Source organism: Eptatretus burgeri, chromosome 7, assembly GCF_056783735.1.
Source record: "Eptatretus burgeri isolate ZD-2024b chromosome 7, Ebu_testis_v1, whole genome shotgun sequence".
Classification (NCBI taxonomy): domain Eukaryota; kingdom Metazoa; phylum Chordata; class Myxini; order Myxiniformes; family Myxinidae; genus Eptatretus; species Eptatretus burgeri.
Genome location: NC_140967.1, coordinates 37,745,999 through 37,762,500, shown reverse-complemented (window position 1 = coordinate 37,762,500; position 16,502 = coordinate 37,745,999). Strand labels below are relative to the sequence as shown.

Genomic DNA, 16,502 nt, shown 5'->3' with positions numbered 1-16,502 from the left:
ACTCTCAAACCTGTCTCCCTATCCAATTCCTAGTGGTGTCCAGTTAAATCTGTTTCTGGTGTAAGTTCCCCCTTCATCCCATCCCTTACCTCATATATGGCCGCACAACTGACACCGCATGTGAAAAGGCTGAATGCCTAATCTCCGTGTTTGCCTCTAAATCTTGTGTGCGAAACCCATTGCTTTCTTTACCCACCTTACCCAGTCGTACCCAGCTGGTCCTGGACTCTGTTTCCTTTTCTTCTGACAAGGTGGAGAGCTTGCTGTCAAACCTCGACTCAGATTCTGCAAGCGGTCCAGACAGCATCAGCCCACATGTCCTAAAAACCTGCTCTGCTGCTCTTGCTCACCCTCTCTCTGTTCTATTCACCTTCTCATTTGCTCAAGGTCATCTGCCATCTGCTTGAAAATCAGAAAACATCACCGTTCTGCCTAAAAAAGGCACAAAAATCAGATCCCTGCAACTACAGACCAATCAGCCTTCTCTCAATCATCAGCAAGGTTATGGAATCCATCATTGCTTCAGACATTAAATCCTTCCTCTTCTCAAATGGCCTGATTTCCGATCATCAATTTGGTTTCAGACCATGTCACTCCACTCTGGATATGCTGCTTCTGCTCTCCAAACAATGGATGGAGGTCCTCAATGCCAGACACGAAATCAGATCCATCTCCCGAGACACATCGCGTGCTTTCGATGTGGTCTGGGACCCTGCCCTGCTCACCAAACTCTCTTCCTATGGTATCCAAGGACATCTCCACTCATGGCTCGCAGACTTCCTCTCCTGTCGCAGCCACCCTGTGGCCCTAAATGGAGTTATTTCATCCCCTCTTCCTGTCCAGGCTGGAGTTCATCAAGGTAGCGTTCTGGGCCCTGTTGTTTTTCTGGTTTTCATCAATGATCTCTCCGACTCTCTGGAAAATCCTCTTTTTCTCTTTGCTGATAACTCCACCCTCTGGTGTACCATCTGCCATCCCTCAGATTGGCAAGCAGCAGCTTCTTCGCTCACTGCAGATCGGGGTAAAATCACAAACTGGTCCAACATGTGGAACATGTCTTTCAATTCGGACAAATCTCACACTCTCACTCTGTCTCTTGAAAAGGACCATCTGGACCCCCCCCCTCCCTCATCGACTTTCTCAACAATCTTCTTGAAAAGGAATTTTCATTTAAGCTTCTGGGTCTCACTATCTGCCATGATCTCTCCTGGGAAAGCCAAATTTCCAAGCTGGCCTCCAAAGCCAGTCGCCGACTGGACATCCTCCGTCATGCAAAGTTCTTCCTCAGCCCACCTGAAATCCTGACCACATACAAAGCTTTCGTCCACTGCCTGATGGAGTACTGCACTCCCCTCTCGGCTGGTGCTCCCGCCTCTCACCTTTCTTGGCTTCACGCTGTGGAAACCAAGGCGTTTTAGTCCAGTAGATATGTAGAATATGAGGCCAAGATGTTCACTTCCGGAAGAAAGCATGAAAATTTGTATATAGGGGTTTTTGCGTATGCTGAATCCATTTCTAACCGGATCCACGCTGGCAAACCAAGGGATCACACTCAAAATCAAGAAATCCAAGATGGCCGCCCTGCGTATTGCCGATTTTGATATTTCGTCAGAACTTTGGTTCTATTTGACATAAAAACATGATCTTGGTGCCGATTTATAGGTTTTTAGGGTCAAAGAATTCAATGAGATGCCTTAAAATACCATAAATGTGATTGGAACAAAATCCAAGATGGCTGTCCTCTGTAGGTAATGCAAATATCAATCTCGTTGTTTTTTTGTTTTTTTTGGCATAGAACATGATCTTATGGCTAAATATAGGTTTTTAGGGACAAGAAATTCAATTACATAGCTTAAATTACATTGTATTCAGAACAAGATCCACGAAAGTCATCAAAACACTTCACAAATAGGGTGAACAATTCAATGAATTAATGCTTTATTTTTGTTTACTTCTCAGGAAGACCATACATGTATATCATTTCATTATTCTAATGTTTTATTTTGTTTTCAGAACTTGCCATTAATCTGATGGTTTGTTTTATTTTCAAAATTGGTCATTAATCTGATAATTTGTTTCATTTTCAGAACATCAATCTGATTAGGCCACATATTGTATGACTAAAACTGAAATATTTGATGTAGATATCTCAGTTATATAAATATAACAGATTTCACTTTCTTTTCAGGAAAGATGGTGACCATTCCAAGGTGCATGCCTACCTGTAACTAACCTGATGTAGAACAGACTAATATGGCAACCAAGAAAATAAAGCTGGACAGTGCTTCTGATGTGGTTTTGCCCGAAACAGATTGGACACTTTGTGCCCTATGTCAAAAACGTTCATCGGAACCGCTGAGAGACCCATCTCAATCCAAGGATTCCCATCAGTCCCGAGCTTATGATACAATAGCTGAACATATCCAGGAGCTACACTCACTTGGTGCCCTGCCAATGGACATAAATTTGTCACGTTTGGATGACGGCCAAGGTATAGCTGCAACTCTTTCCCAGCACAATGCAAAATGGCACAAAACATGCCACATGAAGTTTAGCAAAGAGAAAGTTGAGCGTGCCCGCAAGAAGATAGCCAAAGTAAGAAAGACTGAGACTTCTCCACTCAAAGGCAGACTACGAGGGGCATTCCCTGGTTCCTCCATTCAAACTGACAAAAGCCTGTCCTGCTTCTTTTGTGACGACAAAGTGGAGGAAGGTTATCATAGAGCTGCTACAGCACAGATAGACGCAAATGTTCGAAAAATGGCAACATAGCTTCGTGATACCCGACTGCTTGCCAAGCTGTCCTCAGGTGATATAACCGCAATAGATGCTGTATACCACAAACAGTGTTTGACTGCCTTATGCAATAGACACCACACACTTGTCAGAAAAGAGGCTCAGAAGGAAGATCCACATCTAACGCATGAGTCTATAGCCTTTGCCGAATTGGTATCCTATATTGAAGGGTCTCGACAAGAAGAAGAGCACGCTGAACACATTTTTAAGCTGTCAAGCCTTGTACGACTCTACAGGTCACGACTTCAGCAACTTGGCAGCGATATGCCAGAGCGTACAAACTCAACTCGTTTGAAAGAAAAGCTTCTTGCATAAATTCCTGACTTGGAAGCGCATAAAAGCAAGTATGAGGTTTCCTCCTCTGCAACACTTGATGTTTCTGGGCTTCAACCATGTTCACACGAAGAAGCAGACTACCGAATGATGCTTCACTGCTTCCATGCCTACACCAATGGCATGAAGAGTATCATGGTGCACGCTACTGACACGGACGTCTTAGTTCTAGCCATTGTGACTGCAATCAGCATGGAAGATTGTGAACTTTGGTTAGCTTTTGGCCATGGTGCACACTTTCGGTATATTGGAGCACATGTCATTGCCAGTGAGCTTGGCAATGATTACTGCAGAGGCCTCCCATTTATGCACGCCATATCAGGATGTGACACGGTGTCTTCATTGAGCTCCGTCCGTAAGAAGACCGCTTGGGAAGTATGGAAATCACTTCCAGACATCACTGAAGTATTTCTACTGCTGTCTGCTACTCCCGATGAAGTTACAGAAGCTGACCTGAAGGAACTCGAAAGATATGTGGTTCTGCTGTACTCTCGCACGTCACAACTCACTGATGTGAATGAAGCCAGGAAGCATCTCTTCTCCTACTGTAATCGGAAGCTGGAGAACATCCCACCGTCACGTGCAGCACTTCTACAACATGTAAAGCGTGCTGCTTACCAAGCAGGATACGTCTGGGGTCAGGCATTGGAGGCCAATCCAACACTTCCAAGTCCTTCCGAGTGGGGGTGGCAACTCGACAGTGAGCGAATATGGGTGCCCTTATTGAGTACCCTGCCAGAAGCATCAAATGGCTGCAGAGAACTTATTAAGTGTGCATGTAAAAAACGGTGCACAGGAAGATGCCAGTGTGCTAAAGCAAGCCTCCCGTGCAAACAGCTGTGTTTTTGTGGTGGACAATGTGCAGACGTGGACAGTGTCCTAGATTAAGTTCCTTTTTTGACATTTGTAATACAATTCAAACTCATTTCATCTAGTTTGGTATTATATCAGTAAAACCATTTATTCCCTGCACATTCTCAATAATGGAAAAAAATGACAAGTGTACATCTCTATTCTTTGTGAATTATGAGTGTGAACAATATTGCTCTCAATGGTTCATCGAAATTTGTTAAAAGTGTAACTGGATCTTCCTACTGATACATTTTATAGTAATAAAAAATACTTTATTGAATTTCTTGTCCCTAAAAACCTATATTTAGCCATAAGATCATGTTCTATGCCAAACAGAAAAAAAAACGAGATTGATATTTGCATTACCTACAGAGGACAGCCATCTTGGATTTTGTTCCAATCACATTTATGGTATTTTACGGCATCTCATTGAATTCTTTGACCCTAAAAACCTATAAATCGGCACCAAGATCATGTTTTTATGTCAAATAGAACCAAAGTTCTGACGAAATATCAAAATCGGCAATACGCAGGGCGGCCATCTTGGATTTATTGATTTTCAGTGTGATCCCTTGGTTTGCCAGCGTGGATCCGGTAAGAAATGGATTCAGCATACTCAAAAACCCCTGTATACAAATTTTCATGCTTTCTTCCGGAAGTGAACATCTTTTTGACATATCTACTGGACTATTTAGGATCATCGGTATCTCCCGCGATGAGGCTGTCTTTTGTGTCTCAATCACCACAGGCAGGTCAGTGGTCTTTCTCTCTTCTACCATCTCCTTTCCGGCCTTGTCCCCCCTGCTCTGTCTGTGATCTGTCGTCGTCCCCCCCCTCCATATTTCCGCGGTTGCTCAAGGTCCGCCAGCAACCCCCTTCTGATGAACTGACAAAATCAAGAATCACTGCTCACTTTCACTCTTTCATTCCTCTTTTTTCCCCCACCTCTGGAATAAACTCCCACACTCTCTTCAATTCCACTCTTCCCTCCAGATCTTCAAAACAGCTGTTCACCATCATCTCTTATCTTCCCCCATCCAAAACCATGATCTTTTCTACCCCCATTACTCCACCCCAAACCCACCTCCTTCAAACTCCCTGCTTTCCTTCCTGAAATTCCCTGTTGTGTAAGGACCTGAAAGTCCCTGTAATGTCCATCTTGTTTGTCTCGTGTAACCCACCCCATCCCTCTCCCTTCCACAGATATCCTCATGTCTCTGTTCCCCACTGTTTTGTGCTTCCCTCCCCCCCCCCGCTCTTGTCTCCTGCTCTCTCCGTTATATGTTTTGTGTGTTAGCTCTTGTACGAGTCTCAATATTGTACACAAAAAAAAAAAGAAAACAGCCATGCTTGGTCTGAGGCCCATTGATGGTTCTTTGAACATTTTCAATCCCAGATAGAGAAACTTGCGGACCACCACCTGATCTCTGCTTCCGGAGTTTACAATCTAAATGTCACTATGGATCCAACACTTTCCCTATATTCCAAATCTTGCTGAAATCTGTAAATATTTATGTATTTTTTCCTTCTGTCCTACATTGTTAAAATCCACTCATGTGGAAAACAGGACAATTGAAACTCTGGTTCATGCTCTCACAGCACCCCCATTTGAATTGCTCCAGCTCACTGTTCACAGGCCCGTCTGCTCCTCTCAAACGCCCTTGCAACTTATTCAGAACATGACAGTCAGACTCGTACTTCTCCCTCGTAATATTTGATTACATCGCTCCGATCCTCAAGACACTTGAACACACCACATTGGATAGAGTTTAATATTTTACTGCTAACCTTGAAGGTCAATCATAACACTGGTTCCTGCCGACATTACTGACCTCATTACCCATAGACACTGACAACAAAGCTATGGTCTCACACCATGCCATTCCTCGCACTCTCTTAAAATCACATCTTACAGTTGCTCATTCTTAATTTTTATTTTCTCACCTCCTCTTTATTTGTGAAACACACTGATATTTTGCTTCTCAATGAAAATCGTTCTGTATCAGAAGTTAATTGATTGCCACATTGCATCAAGGTTACTGTGCAACTGAAGAAACTTCAACACTCCATGATGGTCGCACCTGCTTTCATTATATTTCTCTTGTACAAGCTATTACCGGTGGTTTCATTTTTTGAGGGTCGGAGGGGAGGACTTGGTCATGATAGGGTGCAGTGCTTGAATTTTGAAAGACAAGCATTTGTGTTGTTGCTGTAACTGGTCTTCAGCTTAGCATGTGGTGGGGTAGTGGATTGAGAAAGGCACGTTTAATCTCAGCCATTTTCCCACAGTTTAAACTTTGGGGGGACATGGCAGACAATGCTTTGTTCCTTGAGGGAAATGTTTCAATGAGGGTATTACAAATTTGATCTGAATCTTTGTTTATAAGAGTCATGTACAGTTTGTATAACAGTATGCCTGGTGTTGGCTTAATAGTTTGGGTGGTGGGCTTGGGATCTGAGGATTCTGAGTTCAAGTCCTACTCAGCTATTGAATTAATACCAGGTGGGGTTGACTCAGCCTGTCATCCTTCTGAGGTTGGCAAAATGAGTACCAGCTTCCTAGGAAGATTGAGCCATTTGATTGTCCTGTGTTGAAGTGGTGACCTGTCCAGGATTGTGCCAACTCGCCCAGGGGACTGCTTTGGCAGCACCGACGTTCTGTACAGAATATGGTACCAATGGATTTGGATTTTTTGGTACGAGTCATTTTTGAGAGAATTTGTGTTCAAAGCAATGGGAATCAATACCTATGTTTCCTGCTTTTAATGCTTGTGCTAGAAATCAAGATGGTGGTCCGTGAATATGGCTGAACTTGACTTCTCTCCACAATAAAACAGGACTGTCTGTCTGTCTGTCTGTCTGTCTGTCTGTCTGTCTGGCTCGCTGGCTGGCTGCCCTTCCCCGAACTATTCCTTCACTTTTGAGGCTAGCACCGCCAAATCATCTGTGGAACCTTTTGGGGTCCTCACGAGTGTCCTTAGGTGGGTGGAAGGTTTCATAAATTTCTCAATACAATCATTATTTTGAGTTTCTACCCATACGAAGCTGCTCGCTCTCTCTCCACATGTAAACACATTCACAGGTTTGGCATTAGTTAGCACTTTCACCATTTACCGTGTGCGGAAATATTTGCTGGTTTGGTAATATCTCAATACAATTGTGATTTGCATTTCCACCCGTATGCAATTTTCTGTGCAGCTTTTGGGATCCCCGCACGTGTCCTAAAGTGAGTTGGAGTTTTCATAAAATTTCTCAAAACATTTTGTTTGTTTTTTTTTGAGATTTTGGGCTCCCACCCGTGCATAACACGGATACCTCGCTCCTTTGAAATATTTCCACTTCCTCACTTTAGTTGTCCAGAAAGAGTCTGCAAATTTCCCCTTTTTCTGTCATCAACCTCTGGCAGAATCTCTGTTTACAGTCCGTCCCATGAACCAGAACTTGTCTTCGGCAGACACTATCGTCAAGATTGCTTCCAAAGGTTGGCACTGCTATATTTAGACTTACTTCTCTGTCATCGAGGCACCACATTAGCTGTTCATAACTTGCAAGGAATATTTTCACAGCACCCCATAAAATATTCCAAAGTCGGCCAGCTTTCCCGCGATCTCCATTTTCCTTCTGGTTGTAGTGGAAGCCAACTTCTGGGGTGTGAGCTTTTCTTTCTATTTTGGGGAGTCATATTTGAATTTCATAGTTACTATCCCAGGAAGGCAGGAGAGCATAGAGGTATGCACATTGCATACTCACCACTGAGCTGTCTATCCTGGGTTGTGATCTCGGTCCGGCTATAACCTGCCACCCTGGTGTTTCACAGGTAGGGCGAGGCATCAATGCGTGTGATGTCCTTCGGATGGATGTTAAACTGGGTGTCACGTCTGCCAGCATTTGTTGGTGGACCTCATATAAATATCCCACGTCGGTGCCCTTCATGAAGAGTAGGCGAAGTATTGCCAGCACCATGGCCAAATTCCAAATTCCTGCTCTACCCTACTTAGCTGAACATCATGTGAAGCCAGCCAATTCATGAAAGACTTGTGCCAAAATATTTTCCCAGCCAACCCCACAAGGTGGCAATAATTATGGCCATCAAAGACACATCATGCGGAATTACTCTCCCAATAATTTGTTAACTCAATTACATTTTAGACACCCTTTGTGTGGGATTAATATAGATTTGTATGACATATAACAATGCTTAATTTGTTTCCATCAAGCACTCCTCTTTTTGTTACCTCTGCCACGTGAAAGTCGACGGAGAATATGTTTTCACCCCTGTCTATTTGTCTGTCTGTTCCTTTGTCTGTGAGCAGGATATCTCAAAACGTTGTGGATGAGTTATGACAAGACGAGGTGGATGAGTTGGTTCGGTGACAAGAAGCGTCACCGAAATCCTTTGATTTTGGTTTAAGTCCGGATCCAGATCTGGCCTATCAGTGCGATACAAAATGTAAACTGTTCAGCCTGGCAGAGATGCACTAATTATCCACCAACTCCACTGAAGGGTCTTTCTAGTTTCTCTAGTTTCCTATTTGGCAGTGATTTCACTGATGGCAGGTGCATGTTATCTTATCTTGCATTACCTTATACTTCTGCCACTCAAGATGCTTGTAATGCTTGTCTATTAACTCGAAACTTGGAGTACTGCCTCCCCTATTCTTGTCTGTCCAGTCACATTGTTCCTACTGGGCCTTTAAAGTTGAAAATTGCCACTTTATGTCAAATCAACCTGACTGCTTAACTTCATGATTATGTTCTTTTTTTTGGAGATGCCTTGATTGTCTGTTTCCCTGGACTCCAATGTCCTTAAAATCGGACTCCAATGTCCTTAAATCAATGAAGATCCAGGATTTTTACAACACAAAGATAGGAGGGGAATGGGAAGGCTGACGTGTCCCAAGTATCCTCGGTGTACTCCTTCCAGACTTATCCTGGGTGTACTCCTTTCATGCTTCTTGACTTTCTGTTATACTTCCACTTCTTCTTTTCAACCGCTCCCCCACCGCCATCCATCCATCCATTGGGACAATACTCTGTACAGAGCATCGGTGCTGCCGGTGCAGTCTCCTGGGCTATATTTAGTGGGCACAATCCTGGATGGGTCGCCACTCTGACGCAGGATACTCGAATGGCTCAATAATCCCAGCAAACTGGTACTCATTTTGCCGACCTCGGAAGGATGATACGCTGACTCAACCCCACCTGGTATTGATTCAATGGCAGAGCAGGATTTAAACTCAGGACCTTAGGATCCCAAGCCCACCACCCGAACCATTAAACCAACACCGTAGCCTACCCTCCTCCCCCCCCACCCTAGCCATTAAACCAACACCACAGCCTACCCCCACCCCCTCCCCCCCAACAAACAAACAAAAAAAAACTTATTCAACATGAAAAACAATCACTGACTCATTCTAATTGCTATTGCCTTCCATCACACATTTTTTTTAATGTAATTCTTCACTATCTCCGAATAGTGATAATTTACTTCTTACATGAAAAGCTTTTTTTGTTTACAATGTCGAGGCTCATGGAGGAGCAAAGAACACAAAATGGATCAGGATGAAACAGAACAAAAGAAACAGTACAAAGAGAGGGAGGGACACACCAACAGCAGGATTGAGGGACAAAATACAGGGAGACTTGGATGGATAAACAATGTGGAGAAGGAAAAGGACAAAGGGAGCACACGGGACATGAACTCGATGGATACAGCCACAAACTCTTCATCACAGAAGTGGAAGGAAAAACTGGAAACGTGGAAAGAGGTGGGTTTGGGAGGATTCATGAATGGTTATGAAAAGATCATGAATGGTTATGGGTAGAGGATGACCTGAGATGGTGGTGAACAGCCGTCTTTAATCCATGCAGGGAAGAAAGAGATTGAAGAGACTGTTGAAGTTGGTTCCACAGGTGGGAAGAAAGAGAAACGAATGAGTGGAAGTGAGCAGAGTTGTTTTGGACAGACATGGTGTTGGCTTAATTGTTAGGGTGATGGGCTTGGGATCTGAGGATCCTGAGTTCAAATCCCACTCGGCTGTTGAATTAATACCAGGTGGGGGTGACTCTGCCTGTCATCCTTCTCAGGTTGGCAAAATGAGTGCCAACTTGCTGGTATCCTGTGGCGGAGTGGTGAGCTGTCCAGGATTTTGCCCAATAGCCAAGGAGACTCTGCACAGAGTATGGTCCTGATGGATGGATGGATGGATGGATGGATGGATTAACTTCAAATTGAATGAGTGTAAGTACATTATTTTGGGCAGATGAGTGACATTTTATAATGTTTCATTTCCTGAATATCTCCATTACGAACAACCCACATTGTTTTTCTTCTCATCTCAATGTCATCTTCATGCAATTTATTTTCTGCTTTTGTCGATCACGCCAATGCTCGGTCTATGGACCATCTCTCCAAACTTGTAGTGTGACTTCCTTCCATATTTTCAATAACCCTTCAATTCAACCCCATCACAATGTCTGTCTTTGTTTATCAGAATAAGGGACCATGAGAAGTTCATTCTCCAAAGAATGCCAGCATATGCTTCCCAGTGTGTACCAACACATTAAGTCCACCTGCTGTGCATCCAACACCACCCACTGCACATTCCCCTCCTACTCCTCCTGACATGTGTCCCCTTCCACGCCATGCATCCCACTCCCCTCAGCCCACCACGTATCCCATTTCACCCGCTTCCTGCCATGTATCTCACTCCCCCTCCCCACACGACGCGTCCCACCCCATTCCCAATACCACGCTTTCCACTCACCTCACCATGCCTCCTGCTCCCCTTCCCCGCTGTGCTTCCAATCCACCCCTTACCCCCATGCCTCCCCACCACACGTCACACGCACGCTTCTCCTTCCCTCACCGTATATCCCAATCCCCTCACCCCCACCATGAGGCTTGCTTCCCCTCACCATACATTCCATTCCCACTAGCCTTCCTCCTTCCGCTGCGCATCCCACTCCCACTCACCCTGCTCTGCTTCTTGCTCCTATTCTCCCCTCCATACATCCCTCTCCCCCTTTGCTCCACCTCACATCCCCCTTCCCCTGCCTCACACCCAATCCCACACTCCACCTGCTCTTCGTCTCCTCAGTTCTTCTCCCTCACGGCTGGTCCATCAATATTCGACCTCTCCGTTGCTGCTCCTGCTCCGGACGTTGCATGTTTAGCCGAAACGTTTCCCTTTCAGCATGTTTCCGACTCCTCTGTGCGTCTCCCTGGTTGTGCTCTTTTACATTTTTACATGCCATTCTTTCGTTATGGAAACACTATTGCTGTGTATATCAAGAACTCCACTGCTCCTTATCCATTGTCCTCACTAACCCATCCAAGCCATCTGGAATACCTCTGACTATGTATACCTATATCCATAACCAGATAATGTTTGCCCTTGTGGCATACAACCCACCCAACAATGACAAGTCTCTATGTACCTCTATTTCCTTGAACATGGATCAACTCATCACCCATCGTCCCATCCCACCTCTCTGTTTCTCATCTGCGGCAATTTCAACTGTCAGAATGTCAGCTGACGGTGTGTTGGCTCGACAACAACCAGCTATGGCATTGCAGCAAAGGCTTTCTGCGACTGTGGGTTTGACTACTGGTACACCTTTCCTCATGGACCAAGTAATGACACTTTCCATCCAATCTCTATAGTCCCTCTTCTGCTACTATTGGCTCTTCTAATCACTTTCTTCTCATGGAACTTTTCTCTTTGGCTATTGTAAGGCAGCAACCTCAGCAACGTTGGACATGGCTGTTCGCACAGGCCAACTGGTAAGGACTTCGTTCAGCCCTTTCACAAAAGGATTGCACCACCATCTTCACAGCACCTGATGTTGTTTTTGCCGAGGAATACTTTCATTAAAGTCTACCTTAGTTGATTCCCTTGTTTGTCCCACTCCATGTGCAGCTATCCTAGCCATACCTTCGACCATGCTACACAGAAGAGGAGGTGGTTGCAGTCAAGCATCTTACTTTCTCAGCATGGAAAGCTAACCTGACTGAGGGGAACTTCCTTTCATTCCATAAGGCTTGCAACAAGTGTGTGTAAATATTGATGCAAGCCAGAAAGCATCATCTAACAAATCTCAAGGTTGAACGCACCAACCAGTCTCCTTCCTCCAAGTCATGCTGCTCGGTGCCTTTTCAAATCTGCCTCCCCATCCATCCCTTCCCTGACTTTGAACTGCGTTAATACAGATTCTGCCAAAGATAAGGAAAACTCTGTCTTTGCCTTCAAATCTTGTTGACCCATCTCGTTCTGTTACCCTGATGTGCCTTTTGTCTACTGGACTCTATGTCCTCACCAGAGAAGGTAGTGAAAGTTCTGTTCAACAACAGGCCCAAATGGAATCGGTGCACATGTTCTCAAATCCGTCTCTGCCATTCTCACTTCCCCTTGATCTGCCCTATTCAGTCTGTTCCTGTAATTTGGCCACCTCCCCTCTGCATGGAAGTCAGCAAACATCACTCCCATCCACAAGAATGGTGGAAAAGCAGACCCGACCAACTCGGCCGGTGAACTTGCTTCCAATTGAAAGCAAAGTCATGGAGTCCATCATTGCTGTTGATGTTGTCTTTTCTGTTTCCAAGCAACCTGATTTTTTGGCCCAGTCTTGTATATACAGTAAATGATTTATCTGATCCTCTGGAAACCCTCTTTTTGTTTTTGCAGATGGCTCCACATTATGGTGTACAGTACCTCATTCCTCTGCTAGGCAGACAGAATCTGCATCTCTCTCTTCTGATCTGGAAATGATTAGACAGTGGTGTAATAAATGGAACGTGACCCTCAATCCTCAAAAATCTCAGTCTCGTCCTATCACTCCAAAAGGTTCATCAAACGAACCCACCTATCTATTTCCTCAGTCATCCACTGGAAACGGTTCAGTCTCTTAACTTGGCCTCACCATTAGTTATGACCTTTCCTATGCCAACCACATAACAAAACTGGCCTTCAAAGCCAGTCGCATTCTCCATCAATCCAAGTTTTCCATGGAAAAATAGAGCTACTCGGTCAATAACGCCTTTATCCAAAGCTCAATGGAGTCACTGCTCTCTACTATGAGCTGACACCACAGCATTACACGTCTCTCCAGGCTTTTGTGGAATCGAAAACTCTCAAAATTATTGGAATCTCCCAGGATGAGGCCGAAGCACAGCGTCTGTTGCTGTCACATCGCAGGCAGGTCGATGCAGGTCTCTCTGTTTTCTCCTATCTATTTTCCAATATCACATTCTCTGCGCTCTCTCAGTCCTACTTCAGGATGCATGTTCTTCTAGTAATCCCTTCCTGGTTTAGCTTCCAAAATGCAGGCTGTCTTCACACCTAGACTCTTATTCCTCACCTCTCCTGTCTATGGAAGCTATGTATCTTTCCTCGACAAATAGCAGAATGCATTCAAACCCTCCAGCCTACCTCCTCCTCTTTAAAAAAAAATCTACCTTAGCAACACACAAAAACACATGGTTCAGGTGATCTATCACCATTAAAAAGACTATCTTCAGTGTGAAAAATTGGATACACTGCACAAAATTTCAGGCTATCGATTGTTTGTAAGATTCTGTTTCTTTTGGCGAGCATCACAGCTGCAAAAGAGTGTCCTGGACGGTTACTAACAGTAACCCCATAAACAACATTCTATTATTTCTGTAATGTCCCCAATTATTTCCATCGACTTGTGGGGTCAGCCTGGGAAAGTTATTTTATTTTTTTTGGTCTCTAGTCTTCCACGAACCGGCTGGCCAGGCCTGACATTTACCTGGAACTGATTTTGGCAGGGATTTTGAACTTCGCCATGGTCCCGGCGATGAGTCACCTACGTTTTGCAAAAGTCACAACCCCTTAGAGAGAGAGCGTGCGTTTAGCTCACAATTCCTTTGTGATTACCAACAAAGCATTGGTCGCATTTCCATTGCCAACATGTACGATGCAATGCATTCCTCAGAAAATTTTGGCTTCATCGGCCGAGTGGCTCATAGGTAACTCCTGCTTACAGATGGCAATATGAAACACAAAAAAAAATTAAGTTCCAGATAGATGAAGTGCAAGTCTTTGTGGTTTTGGCACTTCGCCCTGTTTACAGACGAGTTCAGATTGCAAGAGTGCCCTTCCCTCGGATGCATACGACTATTGGAAAGGCATTGTGAAGAACTTTGATCAAATTATTTTGCAAGGGATGGTTACAGAGGGTGGATGTTTCGTGATCGTCTTCGCAAGCAACTTGTTCAACTGATGAGGACAGCTTTTTAACAATCGTCAGACGTCTCAACTCGTCAGGATACCTGAGTATTCTCGAGAAAAGATCTTACCTTGCTCAATTTGAAACATTAACTACAAGAGGATTATGTCACCTATCTGGCAATAAATTCCTGGAAGTGTCAACTTCCATGCTCTTCAATTTCTTCCACGGGTGCCTCGTTGCTCGAGCATGAACCCCATATGTCACGTGTGGGTACGGATCAGTCATTGTAATTAAAACATCGTTGTGCCTGCCATTGATATTACCACCACAAAGGAGAGTCTTGCATGGCTGTGGTATAATCAGCAATCAACTGCAACTTTAAGCACTCATTGTTAATGTTGAGGAATTATGTACTGCTTTTTGGAGGAAACTAATTTTAACAAAGCAACCTGCTTCGTGTTGCGTTGACCGCAGGTGGTCGATGAGAGACTCTTACTTGTTTGCTAAGCCTGCTGTTGGCTTAGTGGTTAGGGTGGCTGGCTTTGGGATCTTAGGGTCCTGAGTTTGAGCCCTGTTGGCCACTGAATTAATACCACGTGGGGTTGACAGCCTGTCATCCTTCTGAGGTTGGCGAAATGAGTACCAGTGTACTGGTAGAGGGGCACAGCATCAGCGGCATAGCCGTGCCCCAACAGAATGATGGCTCCCGGCAGCCAAGCTTCAATAACCACGAAGAAGATGAAGAAGACGAAGACTTCTTTACTATCCACCTGACTTGCTAGTTTCAAATTATTGCAGATGTTATAAAGATGTTATAAATTGTAGTTGTTATGAGGAGTGAAAATAAATTCGGTTACTTCCTGTTGAACTGAAGGAGATATGCATAAGTTTTAACTTTCTTTTGCAGAAATATACAATTATTACCCTCGCCGAAGGAGGAGGGTATTGCGTTTGGGTCCGTCTGTTTGTTGGTTTGTTTGTTTTGTCCGCGCAGAACTTTAGTGTTTTTCTCCGCAACCGCTTGTCAGATCAACACAAAATTTTCACCATTGGTGCGACTACTCATGTAGAATGTTTTAATGATAATTGTGACGTCAAAGGTCAGGTGGTGTGGCAGCCATGTTGGAAAAACTTTGGACCTCTATCTCTGAAACCGCACCAAGGAAAAAATTGAAACTTGGCACACGGCAAGTACTCCTCATGGGGAATGAGTGTGATTTTTTTTTATGATGTCATTGGTGCCATCGTCATGAAGTCATAATTGCATGTGTAGAATGCTACATCTAGTCACTATGAAAAATTTTGAGGGTCATCTTGGGATAAAATGGGCCACAAAAAAAAAAATGATGACCTCATCGGTCACATGATTCGGCAGCCATCTTATTAAAAACAAATACCTTCAAAAATCTTCTTCTCTGAAGTGGCTGAACAGATCGAGGCAAAACTTTACACGTATGACCGCCTATCCATAAGGAAGAAAATGTTCTCACTTGATGTCATCGGTCACATGGTTTGGCAGCCATATTGGATTTACCCTAAAACCTTTAAAAATTTTCTTCTCCAGAATGGCTGAACAGATTGAGGAGAAACTTCACACAAATGTTTCCCAACCCTTGAGGATACCAAGGAATTCACAAATTGATGTCACATGGTCAAGCAGCCATATTGGAGTAAAAAAATTTATGATTATTTATTTCTCTTGAACCGCTTAATCAATCAATGTGAAATTTCACAATTATGATTTAGTGTTGATGGGGAAAAAATGTTTTAAATTTCAACCTGATCGGACACATGGTCTGGCAGCCACAATTATTTACTTTTTTGAATCTGTGATCTTTTTTTATTATTTTTTTTTCGAATAAGACTCACCTGGCTGTGCCTGGATGTGTTTGAGAGTAGAGGAGCAGCAGGTGAAATGTGAATCCTATCCAGGTTCCTCCTGATGACTTCATCTTTGCTTTTTGTTTGTTTGGGTTCCTTCGGATTACTCCAATGCAGGACTGTACCTATTTGGTCTTCCATTGGATTTCAATTGAATTTATTCTAATCCCATTCAAAATTCAATTGAATAATAATAAACGTCATGGGTCAGGGTCAGGGTCAGGTGTCCAATCAAAGCGGGACGTCTTGGTACCCGGTCATCACTGCCAGCAGTTATAAAGTGGAATTTCTAGTTATGTCTCTTATTAATTACGTAACACACCAGTACACAAACGCCACACAAAACAAGTCCTGGTGAGGGTCTGCAATCTCTGATTGCTCTTTTTCTTGTTTGTCATTAGATTTGAAAGAAATCTGTTGTGCATCTTACTTACATCTCATGA

The 16,502-nt window shown here is 43.9% G+C and overlaps 1 protein-coding gene across 1 annotated transcript in view; it reads left to right on the top strand.

The window, feature by feature from the left end:
- Positions 1-16,502, top strand: part of LTBP1 (latent transforming growth factor beta binding protein 1) — a 294,284-nt gene that overhangs the window by 61,536 nt on the left and 216,246 nt on the right. Inside the window, exons 5-11 of the mRNA XM_085890321.1 lie at positions 2,312-2,595; positions 2,848-3,070; positions 3,203-3,907; positions 5,378-5,484; positions 11,366-11,617; positions 11,720-11,767; positions 13,033-13,178. Coding sequence (XP_085746447.1) covers positions 2,312-2,595; positions 2,848-3,070; positions 3,203-3,907; positions 5,378-5,484; positions 11,366-11,617; positions 11,720-11,767; positions 13,033-13,178 — 1,765 coding nt within the window. The remainder of the gene's footprint in view (positions 1-2,311; positions 2,596-2,847; positions 3,071-3,202; positions 3,908-5,377; positions 5,485-11,365; positions 11,618-11,719; positions 11,768-13,032; positions 13,179-16,502) is intronic.